Genomic DNA, 14,817 nt, shown 5'->3' with positions numbered 1-14,817 from the left:
TAGTGAAGGTTACAAATGATCTTCTTATGGCCTCGGACAGTGGACTCATCTCTGTGCTTGTTCTGTTAGACCTCAGTGCTGCTTTTGATACTGTTGACCATAAAATTTTATTACAGAGATTAGAGCATGCCATAGGTATTAAAGGCACTGCGCTGCGGTGGTTTGAATCATATTTGTCTAATAGATTACAATTTGTTCATGTACATGGGGAATCTTCTTCACAGACTAGGGTTAATTATGGAGTTCCACAAGGTTCTGTGCTAGGACCAATTTTATTCACTTTATACATGCTTCCCTTAGGTAGTATTATTAGACAGTATTGCTTAAATTTTCATTGTTACGCAGATGATACCCAGCTTTATCTATCCATGAAGCCAGAGGACACACACCAATTAGCTAAACTGCAGGATTGTCTTACAGACATAAAGACATGGATGACCTCTAATTTCCTGCTTTTAAACTCAGATAAAACTGAAGTTATTGTACTTGGCCCCACAAATCTTAGAAACATGGTGTCTAACCAGATCCTTACTCTGGATGGCATTGCCCTGGCCTCTAGTAATACTGTGAGAAATCTTGGAGTCATTTTGATCAGGATATGTCATTCAAAGCGCATATTAAACAATATGTAGGACTGCTTTTTTACATTTACGCAATATCTCTAAAATCAGAAAGGTCTTGTCTCAGAGTGATGCTGAAAAACTAATTCATGCATTTATTTCCTCTAGGCTGGACTATTGTAATTCATTATTATCAGGTTGTCCTAAAAGTTCCCTAAAAAGCCTTCAGTTAATTCAAAATGCTGCAGCTAGAGTACTGACAGGGACTAGAAGGAGAGAGCATATCTCACCCATATTGGCCTCTCTTCATTGGCTTCCTGTTAATTCTAGAATAGAATTTACAATTCTTCTTCTTACTTATAAGGTTTCGAATAATCAGGTCCCATCTTATCTTAGGGACCTCGTAGTACCATATCACCCCAATAGAGCGCTTCGCTCTCAGACTGCAGGCTTACTTGTAGTTCCTAGGGTTTGTAAGAGTAGAATGGGAGGCAGAGCCTTCAGCTTTCAGGCTCCTCTCCTGTGGAACCAGCTCCCAATTCAGATCAGGGAGACAGACACCCTCTCTACTTTTAAGATTAGGCTTAAAACTTTCCTTTTTGCTAAAGCTTATAGTTAGGGCTGGATTGGGTGACCCTGAACCATCCCTTAGTTATGCTGCTATAGACGTAGACTGCTGGGGGGTTCCCATGATGCACTGTTTCTTTCTCTTTTTGCTCTGTATGCACCACTCTGCATTTAATCATTAGTGATCGATCTCTGCTCCCCTCCACAGCATGTCTTTTTCCTGGTTCTCTCCCTCAGCCCCAAGCAGTCCCAGCAGAAGACTGCCCCTCCCTGAGCCTGGTTCTGCTGGAGGTTTCTTCCTGTTAAAAGGGAGTTTTTCCTTCCCACTGTAGCCAAGTGCTTGCTCACAGGGGGTCATTTTGACCGTTGGGGTTTTACATAATTATTGTATGGCCTTGCCTTACAATATAAAGCGCCTTGGGGCAACTGTTGTGATTTGGCGCTATATAAAAATAAATTGATTGATTGATTGATTGAAATAGGTGATTCTAATTCGTAATAAGTGGAGTGGAGGTGGACTTTTTAGAGGTGGACTAACAGGTCTTTGAGGGCCAGAATTTTTGCTGATTGGCAGGTGTTCAAATACTTATTTGCAGCAGTAACATACAAATAAATTATTAAAAAAATCATACATTGTGATTTACGGATTTTTTTATTTATTTATTTTTTTTTTTGGATTATGTCTCTCACAATGGACATGCACCTAAGATGAAAATTTCAGACCCCTCCATGAGTGGGGAGAACATGCAAAATCGCAGGGTGTTCAAATAATTATTTTCCTCACTGTATGTGCTTTAATAAGCTCAACAGCAATGAGGAAATATGGGAGATAAATGGTTGTTGTTAAGGTAACGTGTGTTTTAATTATGAACAAAAGGAAGCCATGCAGTGCAAGGGTTTTAGGACCAGGACTAAGCACCACTGCCTTGCGCATATTAAAAATTAAATTTATTACCTTCAGCAGATTTTTTTTCACACACATCTGAGAGTTACATTTTGAACAGGATTACTCAAAACCTCATGAATCTGCTTTTGTGAAAGTTGTGTGAAACGTTTGGCTATATTCACAACAAAAAGGGAGGAGTCAGTTTTTAAACAGACGTTTTAACATTGTGGAATAGGGCATTAGAAAATCACTTATAAAGAAACTAAATAATAATAATAATAACAACCTGTCAGTCTGTTTATTTCTTCTTTCTTCTCTCCTCCTCTGCCCCCCACCCCCACCCCACAGATTCGTGTTTTGGGCCGAGTCCGGAAGCTCTCCAAAGATTGAGAGAGCGAGTCTTGATGGCCAAAACAGGATGGCACTGGTGACTTCCTCCATACGTAGGCCTGTCGCCCTCAGTTTGGGTACATTAATTTATATGATTTTAACATTGCAGTACATTATGTGTGACTGTTTCAAGAAGTACACTGTAGTGTGGATGAATTATAACATAAGCTTGCTCTCAAAATGCATGTCCTATTTGTACAATTAACATATATTTTAATGACATTAACAGAGGACTGAAATATGTTTTCCCTGTTCTTCCTGTGTGCCAAGAAAGTTGTCAAACATATTGGAATGTTTATTAGTATTTCTAGCAGTGTTGTTGTTTCTCCTAGATATGCCTCGCCAGCTCCTCTACTGGGCTGATGAGGGAATGCGAAGCATCTCCAGAGTAAATTTCAACGGCTACCATCGTAAAACAGTAATTGAATCCAACGGCTACCTGGACCGGCCCTATGGACTGGCTGTGTTTGAGGTAAAAAGGATGGCGTCACAGCCCTGTCATGGGCATGGGGGTTATTGTGTCCCTGCCTTGTACCCAGTGAAAGTATTGAGGATGTGGAAGAACCTTTTTGTGTTCTTGTCTTTGTGACAATAGTGTGCACAAAGTAGGTTGTCATCATGGTTTGATCAAAGACAGCCAAACATGAGTACTTCATATGTTTACAGTTTAACTAACTTTAGAAACAGGGGTAAAGTTACAAAAAAAAATGGATTCATCATGTCAATTTAAGCTAATATCCCAGGTCGTTATGGAACCTTATGAGTTGAGTAAACTATCCATCATCAGCCTGGATGACTAATCACATTTACAACCTACAATTAACTCAGTAACATGTCAACTGACCATGAAGTAGCATTAGCTCAAGTGACTAATCATTTTTTTCCTAGTTTCTTTGCTAAATTGTTAGCTAACTGCTAACTCAAATTGACATCTTCCGGATTCATTTCAGGTGAACTGTTCCCAGGGGCATCATGGGTCAATTTAAGTTTGCTAAAGGCTAACTATATCAGCTTGAGTGACTATTCAGATTCACAACCTGTAATGTGCTAGCTAGCATTTGATTAGTGTCTATAATCAAATTCACAACTTATCTTACCACTTAACAACATACATGATACAATGAGCACATGAAAGTAGGCAAAAAGTAGGTGAATCCTATGGCTGTATAATCTAAAGGGTTCTCAGCGTAATGGGATGGAAAAATCAACTTAAAAGCCAGGGGTTTGGGGGATGCTTAGGCTCCCCCGAAGCTTTTGCATTATGGGCTTATAAAGGGCCTTCTTTGTTAGTCTGAATAAATATACCAAAATGTCCAGACAGAGGAAGAGAACATCTGTGTTTCAAAATGTGAGGAAAGTGTTTCCAAAAATGCCACCAATTTGAAGTTGAAGCTGCAAAGGAGACCTTCATCTAGTTAAATGTGCTGAAAGTCCAGCTCACCTGTCATCTCTGCAGACTCACACCTGCTTTTTACTTAAAACTATTTTGATTACAACTTATTTAATGTAAGAAAAACACATAAGGATTTTCTTGAATAAACTGCTGTGTATAAATTAGCAGTTCTGATGTTCCTGACACACGTCTACACTGTTCTGTATTTTGGCCTGATGCCTTGTTTCTTTTGGATTTAAAGTAAGGCTGTAACAAAGATAAAAAAAAAACTATGGTTTTACTTCACACCATTTGGCCCTCAAAATGCAGGCAATAGTGTTTCAGAGCATTATAAATTTAAAATTCTAGTGGGGGAAACTGGTCCCACTCTCCCCTATCCTGCAGCACCCGGCATGCGGCTCGCTGCAAGAAGAACTTTAGCGGCTGTAAGAGAACTTTCCCCCAGCGCTCGGTGCGATGCTCATTGGAGGAGAACTTTAGCAGCTGCAGAACTTTAGCCACTGCAGAAACTTACCCCCAGTGCTCGGTGCGGTGCACATTGCAGAACTTTAGCGGCTGCAGCGTGTGTGTGTGTGTGTACATGGCTTCGATCACGGAGAAACTGGGGAGAGCTGACATTTGACGTTGGTATGAGTCAATGATGAATGCTGTGAAAACAGAGTTAATAGGACAAATATTTTGTGTACCGGACCCTGCTTAATCATACAGTAAACAATCTTAAAAACCAGAGCTGCTTTGTTGAGTCCTGCATTTGTGTCCAGACGTCTTTGTCCACCCAGCCTGATAGAAATTAGTTATATTAGCGAACAATGGACGTTGTGCTGCAATGCACCATGGGAATTTGGGTTTTGGGGGTTTTAAATTTTGTGGTTCATGTTTAACAGTGTTGTTAGTGTTATTGATTCATTGTGTTTTTGTAGTTCAATTGGTTTAGTCAGTTTAGTTAAGTGTCATGTTGCTGTTACCATGAGTGACAAGTGCATTTGATGTCTTCCGCCATCAAAAAATTAAAATGCCTGCTTGCAGCAGAATGCAGAAAAGACAAAAATCTCTGGCTCAGTTTTTGTTCTTCTACACAGCTCGCCACAATGTATTAAAAGGGAAGTGGCGTCTGTGTACATGTATGCATGTGTATAACTTTGATCATGGACAAACTGGCGAGAGCTGAATGCCGCCAGACAGCGCATTGATAGGACTAATATGTTTGAAGAAACTACGGATATGGGCTAGCAACACTGAACAATGGATGTTGACAAATACATTCTGCACTTGCGCCATTCCAGCAGGGGGTGGGAACCATCTATAATGAAACAAAATAATAACACTATGTAACACAATTTTTGTTCCTGACTTCTAAGTGTTATATTTCAACTGCTTATGTCTAAAGTCTATGGAAAAATGACTACATTCAGCACAAACTTTGATTTTATTTTTTCAATGTTCTAGAAAGTTCTAAAAGTTTCTTGAAATTTCTAGATAATTCTGGAAACTTCTAGAAAATTCTGGGCAGTTCTAGCAGTTAAAGAATATTCTAGAAGACTACTCAGTAGTAGTGAAGGCGAATCGAGAATATTCTTGAAAACAGACAAATTTCAAAATATCATTGTCCTGATCACAAAAGCAAAGTTTCTGTGGAATAACAGCTATTTTCTATTTATTTAAGGCATACCAGGTTAGGAAAACACACTGTGTACCCAGGAACAAAACAAAAATAAAAATTTGTTACATAGTGTAATAATTCTGATAATAATGCTAATAATAGTAATAGCGTATATATGATAACAAGAACCTAAACAATTTATAAATGTGTTAAGACAATAAATTAACATTTAAAAATTACATAATTGGCAGAAAATTAAAGGGTTGAGTTCTTCCATTAAAAACTGCTGAGGTTTAAGGTTCTAAAAACATTCTGGACTCACACGCCATTCCAACTCATCACAGACACTTTCCATAATTTATTGCCACCCTTGAAAAGTGTCAGCTACCTGTTTTATAAACACTACCCAATCTAGAGCCCATGGATCCCCACGGGCAACACACTAGTTAATATTTAATGTTTGATTAACATTTTGTTGATAAACGAGCCATTAACTGTCTTTTATTTCATGTAAAACAGGGATCGATATATTTTTGTTTGTTCATTTATTTTTCCAAAAGGAAAAACCCCTCATCCTTCAACTTAAAATAATACAGCTACTCTTTACTTTTGCTGTATGTTGAAGCCCCTGTCTCTACTGCTGCAGGGTTTTGTATATTGGAGCGACAAAGTAACTCACACAATCTGTCGAGGCAACAAACACAATGGCAGCCATCTCCAAGTATTGGTGAAGAACATCTCCTCTCCAGGTGGAGTGGTCATTGTTCAACCACTCCTTCAGCCAAGCGGTAAGCCTTATTTTGGTTTGTGAATACATTGATTTGTTCCCCGCAATTACCTTTTTTATGGTGCAGTAACTATGCTGTGATTCCCAATGAAATGGATGAACGAGGTGTCAGGAACATGGCGGGAGCAATCAAGCTCAGGAAGTACATGCAGAATTTAGCCATTTGCCTCTAAAGACATATTTGTATGACCTCCACAGCATTTCTTGTTAGATCAAGCAGCTAGTGACAACATCTGGTATGTCTATCATCAGCACAAAAAGCTTGACGGTTTGGTTGCATCTTTGTATCAAAAATAAACTTTATTAAGTATTTGGAGCACAGAGATGCCACACCCATATTTAAGTTATCAGATATATAGAGAAAATGTTGTTCAGTCTTCTAAACTATAAAGTTCACTATCAGTAAAATGCAGTATCTGAACTGGAGGCTATAAATTTAACCATTTTCCTGTATATCATCATGTGGCCGTAGATTTGACCTCTGTTTTAATTACTGGAGGATCCTAAGCCAAATCAAATATCAATTCTTCAGATTCATGGGTGAGGGTAGATTATTTAAAAAAGGTGTTTACATCCAAATTATTTTGTGATATTTCAGCATTTACTGGTGTAAGAATCCATAATAGGTCTCCTGTTTTGGATGCAATCCGGAACACATTTCACAGTTTGTGTGCAGTCCTGAAGCTGCTTTATAAACTGAGGAATGTTATGCCGCATTCATATGTTGATGGTAGAAAAACAGTAGCTTTAGAAAGAGACCACAAACATTAAATTTTTGACTTACTGCAAGTTTGTCCAAACTATGAAAATAATCTCCATTTGTGTCCTAGTATTATTTTCTTGTTGAATTAGCCAGCTTTACATCCAATGAACAAAACACGGTCAGCTGGTTTGCTGTCCTTTCTGGTCAGGCAACACATCCTATTTTGAACACAGTGTGTTAAGTGACGTCTTGTCAAAAAAAAAAAAAAATCATGATCACGGAAATCTTTAACTAACCCCGGTCAAGTTAAGTTTGCCAACATTTGCTGCCACAATGAGTGACTATATGTCAATATAACACTGTAACTCTTGACAGTTCTTTGTTGTGTAGTTGTTGATGCTTTGACATTGAAATTGTTTTGTTGTGAAGCACACATCAAGGGAAATGAGTTCTTATCAGTAGTATTAAATAAATTTTTTGTAAACATTAAACTGGCGTGATGGTATTATTTTATAGAATAGCAGCAACCCAGAAAGGGGAGCAACAAAATTTGCTGCTACAATACTTCACAGGAATCCTGGATTTAGCACCGTATTCATTGAAAGTTTGAACCTAATGAACATATTGTTGCTGCCAATGTGTCATCTTTAAAAAACAAGTTGACTGTGCCGTCATTATTTCTTGTTGTTCATAGGACTCGCTGTTTGTGGAAGTACTGGCTTGATGTGCAAAGACAAGTGTGTCATTGACCTGATGTCTCACACTCCCAGATTTATCTGCACTCCTGCAGGAATGGAAAAGAATGGATCTCAAGAAATTCCCACTCAGTCCCGGAGTGTTCCTGCATCAGCTTTGTTTGATCCTACATTCACAGGAATCCTTTCACTCTTCTGTGAGAACCTTTTTCTTTCAACAAACTCTCACCTTGAAGCTAATCTATTGCCTATTGTTGTTAACCCCCACCCCCAATTTCTTGCACCTGAACACGGCACCTGTTAAAAATGGCAACTACCATCTTTGCTGGGTGTGACAGCCAAACTTTTAACTGACACCAGATGTGGTATTGATTTGCTTTTTTTTTTTTTATAATAAATGATTATTAACCTCACTTGCTCAGTCTGTATGGGAAAATACCAGACCGAGCAAGCGAAGTTAATCATTTGTTTATTATATGGATATATATATATATATATATATATATATATATATATATATATATATATATATATATATATACGAGGTCTCTTAGATAATAAACCGACCCTTTTATTTTATTTTTTAACTATATGGATTTGAATGACATGCAATTACACCAATCATGCTTGAACCCTCGTGCGCATGCGTGAGTTTTTTCACACGTGTCGGTGACGTCATTTCCCTGTGGGCAGGCCTTGAGTGAGATGTGGTCCCGCCCTCTCGGCTGAATTCCTTTGTTTCACACGCTGCTCGAGACGACGCGCGTTGCTTTATCAAAATTTTTTCTGGACCTGTGAGGAATATCCGAGTGGACACTATTCAAGAAATTAAGCTGGTTTTCTGTGAAAAGTTTAACGGCTGATGAGAGATTATGGGGTGTTTCTGTCGGTGTAAGGACTTCCCACGGAGCGGGACGTCCTGCAGCGCTTCCAGGCGCTGTCGTCGGCCTGTTTCGAGCTGAAACCATCCTAATTTAAGGCTTAATTCACCCAGGACATCGTGAGAGAACAGAGAAGATTCAGAAGAGGCCGGCATGAGGAATTTATGCGGACATTTCACTGTTTAAGGACATTTTTTAATGAAAGACGTACGCGCAAATTCGCCGAGTCGTTTCCGTGATGACTCGGCAAATCTGTGTGCGCCGCGACAGGAAAAACACCTCCGTGTTGAAAACCATTTGTAGAATTCAGGCGGCTTTTAATGGCTTTCAACAAGTGAGTAACTGAGAAATTGTTTAACAGCTTGGGCATGTTCCAACTTGCCCGTTAAGATTTCCAACGGAGGTGTTTTTCCTGCCGCGACCCCCCGCGGTCGGGTCCAGCCCGACATGCGACTCTGCCCGCACGTTCTTTCATTACAAAATGACCGTTAACAATGGAATGTCCGAATAAACTCCTCATGCCGACTTCTTCTGAAAGTTCTCTGTTCTCTGACGACTTACTGCGTCAACAGAGCCTGAAATGTGGAAGTTTTCAACTTGAAACGGCGAGACGCTGCCGCCTCGAAGCGCAGATGGCCGTCAGGCGCCGTGGACCGTCCTTAAAGCGACACTACCAGACCAAAATCTCTCATCAGCCGTTAAAATTTTTACCGAAAACCAGCTGAATTTATTGAATGGTGTCCACTCAGTTGTGCCTTACAGTTTTGAAAAAATTTTTATCAAACAAAGCAACAGTCTCTGAGCCATTCCTAAACAATGAAAAAAATCGACGAGCGGGTGGACGACTCCTCACTCAAAGACTGCCCACAGGCGAATGACGTAACCGACAGGCGTGAAAAAACTCTCGCATGCCCACGAGGGTTCATGCATGTCTGATGTAATCACACGTGATTCAAATCCATATGGTTTTTGAAAAAATAATAAGGTCGGATACTTTTCTAATAGACCTCGTATATATATATATATATATATATATACACTCAACAAAAATATAAACGCAACACTTTTGGTTTTGCTCCCATTTTGTATGAGATGAACTCAAAGATCTAAAACTTTTTCCATTTCACCATTTCCTTCAAATATTGTTCAAAAACCAGTCTAAATCTGTGATAGTGAGCACTTCTCTTTTGCTGAGATAATCCATCCCACCTCACAGGTGTGCCATATCAAGATGCTGATTAGACACCATGATTAGTGCACAGGTGTGCCTTAGACTGCCCACAATAAAAGGCCACTCTGAAAGGTGCAGTTTTGTTTTATTGGGGGGGATACCAGTCAGTATCTGGAGTGACCACCATTTGCCTCATGCAGTGCAACACATCTCCTTCACATAGAGTTGATCAGGTTGTCAATTGTGGCCTGTGGAATGTTGGTCCACTCCTCTTCAGTGGCTGTGCGAAGTTGCTGGATATTGGCAGGAACTGGTACACGCTGTCGTATACGCCGGTCCAGAGCATCCCAAACATGCTCAATGGGTGACATGTCCGGTGAGTATGTACAGATCCTTGCAACATGGGGCCGTGCATTATCCTGCTGCAACATGAGGTGATGTTCTTGGATGTATGGCACAACAATGGCCCTCAGGATCTCGTCACGGTATCTCTGTGCATTCAAAATGCCATCAATAAAATGCACCTGTGTTCTTCATCCATAACAGACGCCTGCCCATACCATAACCCCACCGCCACCATGGGCCACTCGATCCACAACATTGACATCAGAAAACCACTCACCCACACAACGCCACACACGCTGTCTGCCATCTGCCCTGAACAGTGTGAACCAGGATTCATCCATGAAGAGAACATCAACGTGCCAAACGCCAGCGAATGTGAGCATTTGCCCACTCAAGTCGGTTACGACGACGAATTGGAGTCAGGTTGAGACCCCGATGACGACGACGAGCATGCAGATGAGCTTCCCTGAGACGGTTTCTGACAGTTTGTGCAGAAATTCTTTGGTTATGCAAACCGATTGTTTCAGCAGCTGTCCGAGTGGCTGGTCTCAGACGATCTTGGAGGTGAACATGCTGGATGTGGAGGTCCTGGGCTGGTGTGGTTACACGTTGTCTGCGGTTGTGAGGCTGGTTGGATGTACTGCCAAATTCTCTGAAATGCCTTTGGAGACGGCTTATGGTAGAGAAATGAACATTCAATACACGAGCAACAGCTCTGGTTGACATTCCTGCTGTCAGCATGCCAATTGCACGCTCCCTCAAATCTTGCGACATCTGTGGCATTGTACTGTGTGATAAAACTGCACCTTTCAGAGTGGCCTTTTATTGTGGGCAGTCTAAGGCACACCTGTGCACTAACTAATATTTTTGTTGAGTGTGTATATATATATATATATATATATATATATATATATATATATCCCCTGGCAAAAATTATGGAATCACCGGCCTCGGAGGATGTTCATTCAGTTGTTTAATTTTGTAAAAAAAAAAAAGCAGATCACAGACATGACACAAAACTAAAGTCATTTCAAATGGCAACTTTCTGGCTTTAAGAAACACTATAAGAAATCAAGAAAAAAAGATTGTGGCAGTCAGTAACTGTTACTTTTTTAGACCAAGCAGAGGAAAAAAATATGGAATCACTCAATTCTGAGGAAAAAATTATGGAATCACCCTGTAAATTTTCATCCCCAAAACTAACACCTGCATCATATCAGATCTGCTCGTTAGTCTGCATCTAAAAAGGAGTGAACACACCTTGGAGAGCTGTTGCACCAAGTGGACTGACATGAATCATGGCTCCAACACGAGAGATGTCAATTGAAACAAAGGAGAGGATTAGCAAACTCTTAAGAGAGTAAATCATCACGCAGTGTTGCAAAAGATGTTGGTTGTTCACAGTCAGCTGTGTCTAAACTGATGACCAAATACAAACAACACGGGAAGGTTGTTAAAGGCAAACATACTGGTAGACCAAGGAAGACATCAAAGCATCAAGACAGAAACCTTAAAGCAATATGTCTCAAAAATCGAAAAATGTACAACAAAACAAATGAGGAACGAATGGGAGGAAACTGCAGTCAACGTCTGTGACCGAACTGTAAGAAACCGCCTAAAGGAAATGGCATTTACATACAGAAAAGCTAAACGAAAGGCATCATTAACACCTAAACAGAAAAAAACAAGGTTACAATCGGCTAAGGAAAAGCAATTGTGGACTGTGGATGACTGGATGAAAGTCATATTCAGTGATGAATCTCGAATCTGCATTGGGCAAGGTGATGATGCTGGAACTTTCGTTTGGTGCCTTTCCAATGAGATTTATAAAGATGACTGCCTGAAGAGAACGTGTAAATTTCCACAGTCATTGATGATATGGGGCTGCATGTCAGGTAAAGGCACTGGGGAGATGGCTGTCATTACATCATCAATAAATGCACAAGTTTATGTTGATATTTTGGACAATTGAAAGGATGTTTGGGGATGATGAAATCATTCTTCAAGATGATAATGCATCTTGCCATAGAGCAAAAACTGCAAAAACATTCCTTGCAAAAAGACACATAGGGTCAATGTCATGGCATAGGGTCAATGTCAATGAGCAGATCTGATTTGATGCAGATGTTAATTTGGGGGATGAAAATTTACAGGGTGATTCCATAATTTTTTCCTCTGAATTGAGTGATTCCATATTTTTTTCCACTGCTTGGTCTAAAAAAGTAACCGTTACTGACTGCCACAATCTTTTTTTTTCTTGATTTCTTATAGTGTTTCTTAAAGCCAAGAAAGTTGCCATTTGAAATGACTTTAGTTTTGTGTCATGTCTGTGATCTGCTTTTTTTCTACAAAATTAAACAACTGAATGAACATCCTCCGAGGCCGGTGATTCCATAATTTTTGCCAGGGGTTGTATATATATATATATATATATATATATATATATATATATGAGGTCTGTTAGAAAAGTATCCGACCTTTTTATTTTTTTCAAAACCCATATGGATTTGAATCACGTGTGATTGCATCAGCCAAGCTTGAACCTTCGTGCGCATGCGTGAATTTTTTCATGCCGTTCGGTTGCGTCATTCGTCTGTGAGCAGGCTTTGTGTGAGCAGTGGTCCACCCCTCTCGTCGTTTTTTTTATTGCGAATAAATGTCTGAACGATTTGGAGCTTTGCTGCATCAATTTTTTTCCAGAAACTGTGAGAGACCTCCAGGTGGACATCGTTCGGAAAATTAATATGGCTTTCAGGGACGATTTTATGGGGATTACACAGATTAAGGAGTGATCCAGACAGTTTAAAGACTGCCCACAACTGCTGAGAGCGCGCCGCGCTCTCATCGCCGATCGACAGGCTCAAACCCCGCTGAAACAACCAGATCATTTCCAACGTGAAGGCTTTGTTGATCTAGGACGTTGTATGACTTTCACAAAAAGGCAGAAGGCGTGGACATCAGCACTTTTTCGGCACATTCCACTGTTACAGGAGTTTTTTTCATGGAAAGAAAAGCGGAGGGACGCGCCACGGAGCCGTTCATTACGCAGCACAAAACCACCTCCGTGTTGGTCTCACAGGATGGCTTTCAGGTGGATTTCAGAAGGCTGTCGGTTGCTTTTCAGTCGTGTGATTATCCGAGAAATTGAGTATGAGCTGGACATGCCCCAACATGTCCTGTGAGGCTTCATCACGGCGTTGCTTTGTGCCATGCGGCTCCACCGCAACGCCGTCAGGCCGTCCTTAAAGCGAAACTAACAGACCAAAATCTCTCATCAGCTGTTAAAATTTTCACTGAAAACCAGCTGAATTTATTGAATGGTGTCCACTCAGTTGTGCCTTACAGTTTTTGAAAAAATTTTATCAAACAAAGCAGCAGTCTGTGAGCCATTCCTAAACAATGAAAAAAATGACGAGAGGGTGGGCCACTCCTCACTCAAAGACTGCCCACAGGCGAATGACGTAACCGACAGGCGTGAAAAAACTCTTGCATGCCCATGAGGGTTCAAGCATGTCTGATGTAAACTAAACTGCAGGATTGTCTTACAGACATAAAGACATGGATGACCTCTAATTTCCTGCTTTTAAACTCAGATAAAACTGAAGTTATTGTACTTGGCCCCACAAATCTTAGAAGCATGGTGTCTTACCAGATCGTTACTCTGGATGGCATTTCCCTGATCTCTAGTAATACTGTGAGAAATCTTGGAGTTATTTTTGATCAGGATATGTCATTCAAAGCGCATATTAAACAAATATGTAGGACTGCCTTTTTGCATTTACGCAATATCTCTAAAATCAGAAAGGTCTTGTCTCAGAGTGATGCTGAAAAACTAATTCATGCATTTATTTCCTCTAGGCTGGACTATTGTAATTCATTATTATCAGGTTGTCCTAAAAGTTCCCTAAAAAGCCTTCAGTTGGTTCAGAATGCTGCAGCTAGAGTACTGACGGGGACTAGCAGGAGAGAGCATATCTCACCCGTGTTGGCCTCTCTTCATTGGCTTCCTGTTAATTCTAGAATAGAATTTAAAATTCTTCTTCTTACTTATAAGGTTTTGAATAATCAGGTCCCATCTTATCTTAGGGACCTCGTAGTACCATATTACCCCATTAGAGCGCTTCGCTCTCAGACTGCGGGCTTACTTGTAGTTCCTAGGGTTTGTAAGAGTAGAATGGGAGGCAGAGCCTTCAGCTTTCAGGCTCCTCTCCTGTGGAACCAGCTCCCAATTCAGATCAGGGAGACAGATACCCTCTCTACTTTTAAGATTAGGCTTAAAACTTTCCTTTTCGCTAAGGCTTATAGTTAGGGCTGGATCGGGTGACCCTGGACCATCCCTTGGTTATGTTGCTTTAGACGTAGACTGTGGGGGGGTTCCCATGATACACTTTCTTTCTTTTTTTGCTCCGTCTGCATCACTCTGCATTTAATCATTAGTGATCGATCTCTGCCCCCCTTCTCGGCATGTCTTTCTCCTGGTTCTTTCCCTCAGCCCCAACCAGTCTCAGCAGAAGACTGCCCCTCCCTGAGCCTGGTTCTGCTGGAGGTTTCTTCCTGTTAAAAGGGAGTTTTTCCTTCCCACTGTGGCCAAGTGCTTGCTCATAGGGGGTCGTTTTGACCGTTGGGGTTTTTCATGGTTATTGTATGGCCTTGCCTTGCAATATGGAGGGCCTTGGGGCAACTGTTTGTTGTGATTTGGCGCTATATAAGAAAAAAGTTGATTGATTGATTGATGTATGTATATGTATGTATGTATGTATATGTATGTGTATATATATGTATGTATGTATGTATGTTTATGTATGTATGTATGTGTATGTATGTATGTATGTGTATGTA

At 40.4% G+C, this 14,817-nt stretch overlaps 1 protein-coding gene across 2 annotated transcripts in view; it reads left to right on the top strand.

Annotated features, from left to right (window-relative positions):
• Positions 1-14,817, top strand: part of LOC117518807 (low-density lipoprotein receptor-like) — a 131,851-nt gene that overhangs the window by 104,578 nt on the left and 12,456 nt on the right. For both annotated transcript variants that reach the window (XM_034180045.1, XM_034180046.1), the window contains exons 8-11: positions 2,362-2,480; positions 2,736-2,875; positions 6,043-6,184; positions 7,581-7,778. In XM_034180045.1, coding sequence (XP_034035936.1) covers positions 2,362-2,480; positions 2,736-2,875; positions 6,043-6,184; positions 7,581-7,778 — 599 coding nt within the window. The remainder of the gene's footprint in view (positions 1-2,361; positions 2,481-2,735; positions 2,876-6,042; positions 6,185-7,580; positions 7,779-14,817) is intronic.

The sequence above is a fragment of the Thalassophryne amazonica genome, chromosome 10 (assembly GCF_902500255.1).
Source record: "Thalassophryne amazonica chromosome 10, fThaAma1.1, whole genome shotgun sequence".
Lineage (NCBI taxonomy): Eukaryota > Metazoa > Chordata > Actinopteri > Batrachoidiformes > Batrachoididae > Thalassophryne > Thalassophryne amazonica.
The sequence above is the reverse complement of the archived record's forward strand: the minus strand, read 5'-3'. Positions and strand labels throughout refer to the sequence as shown.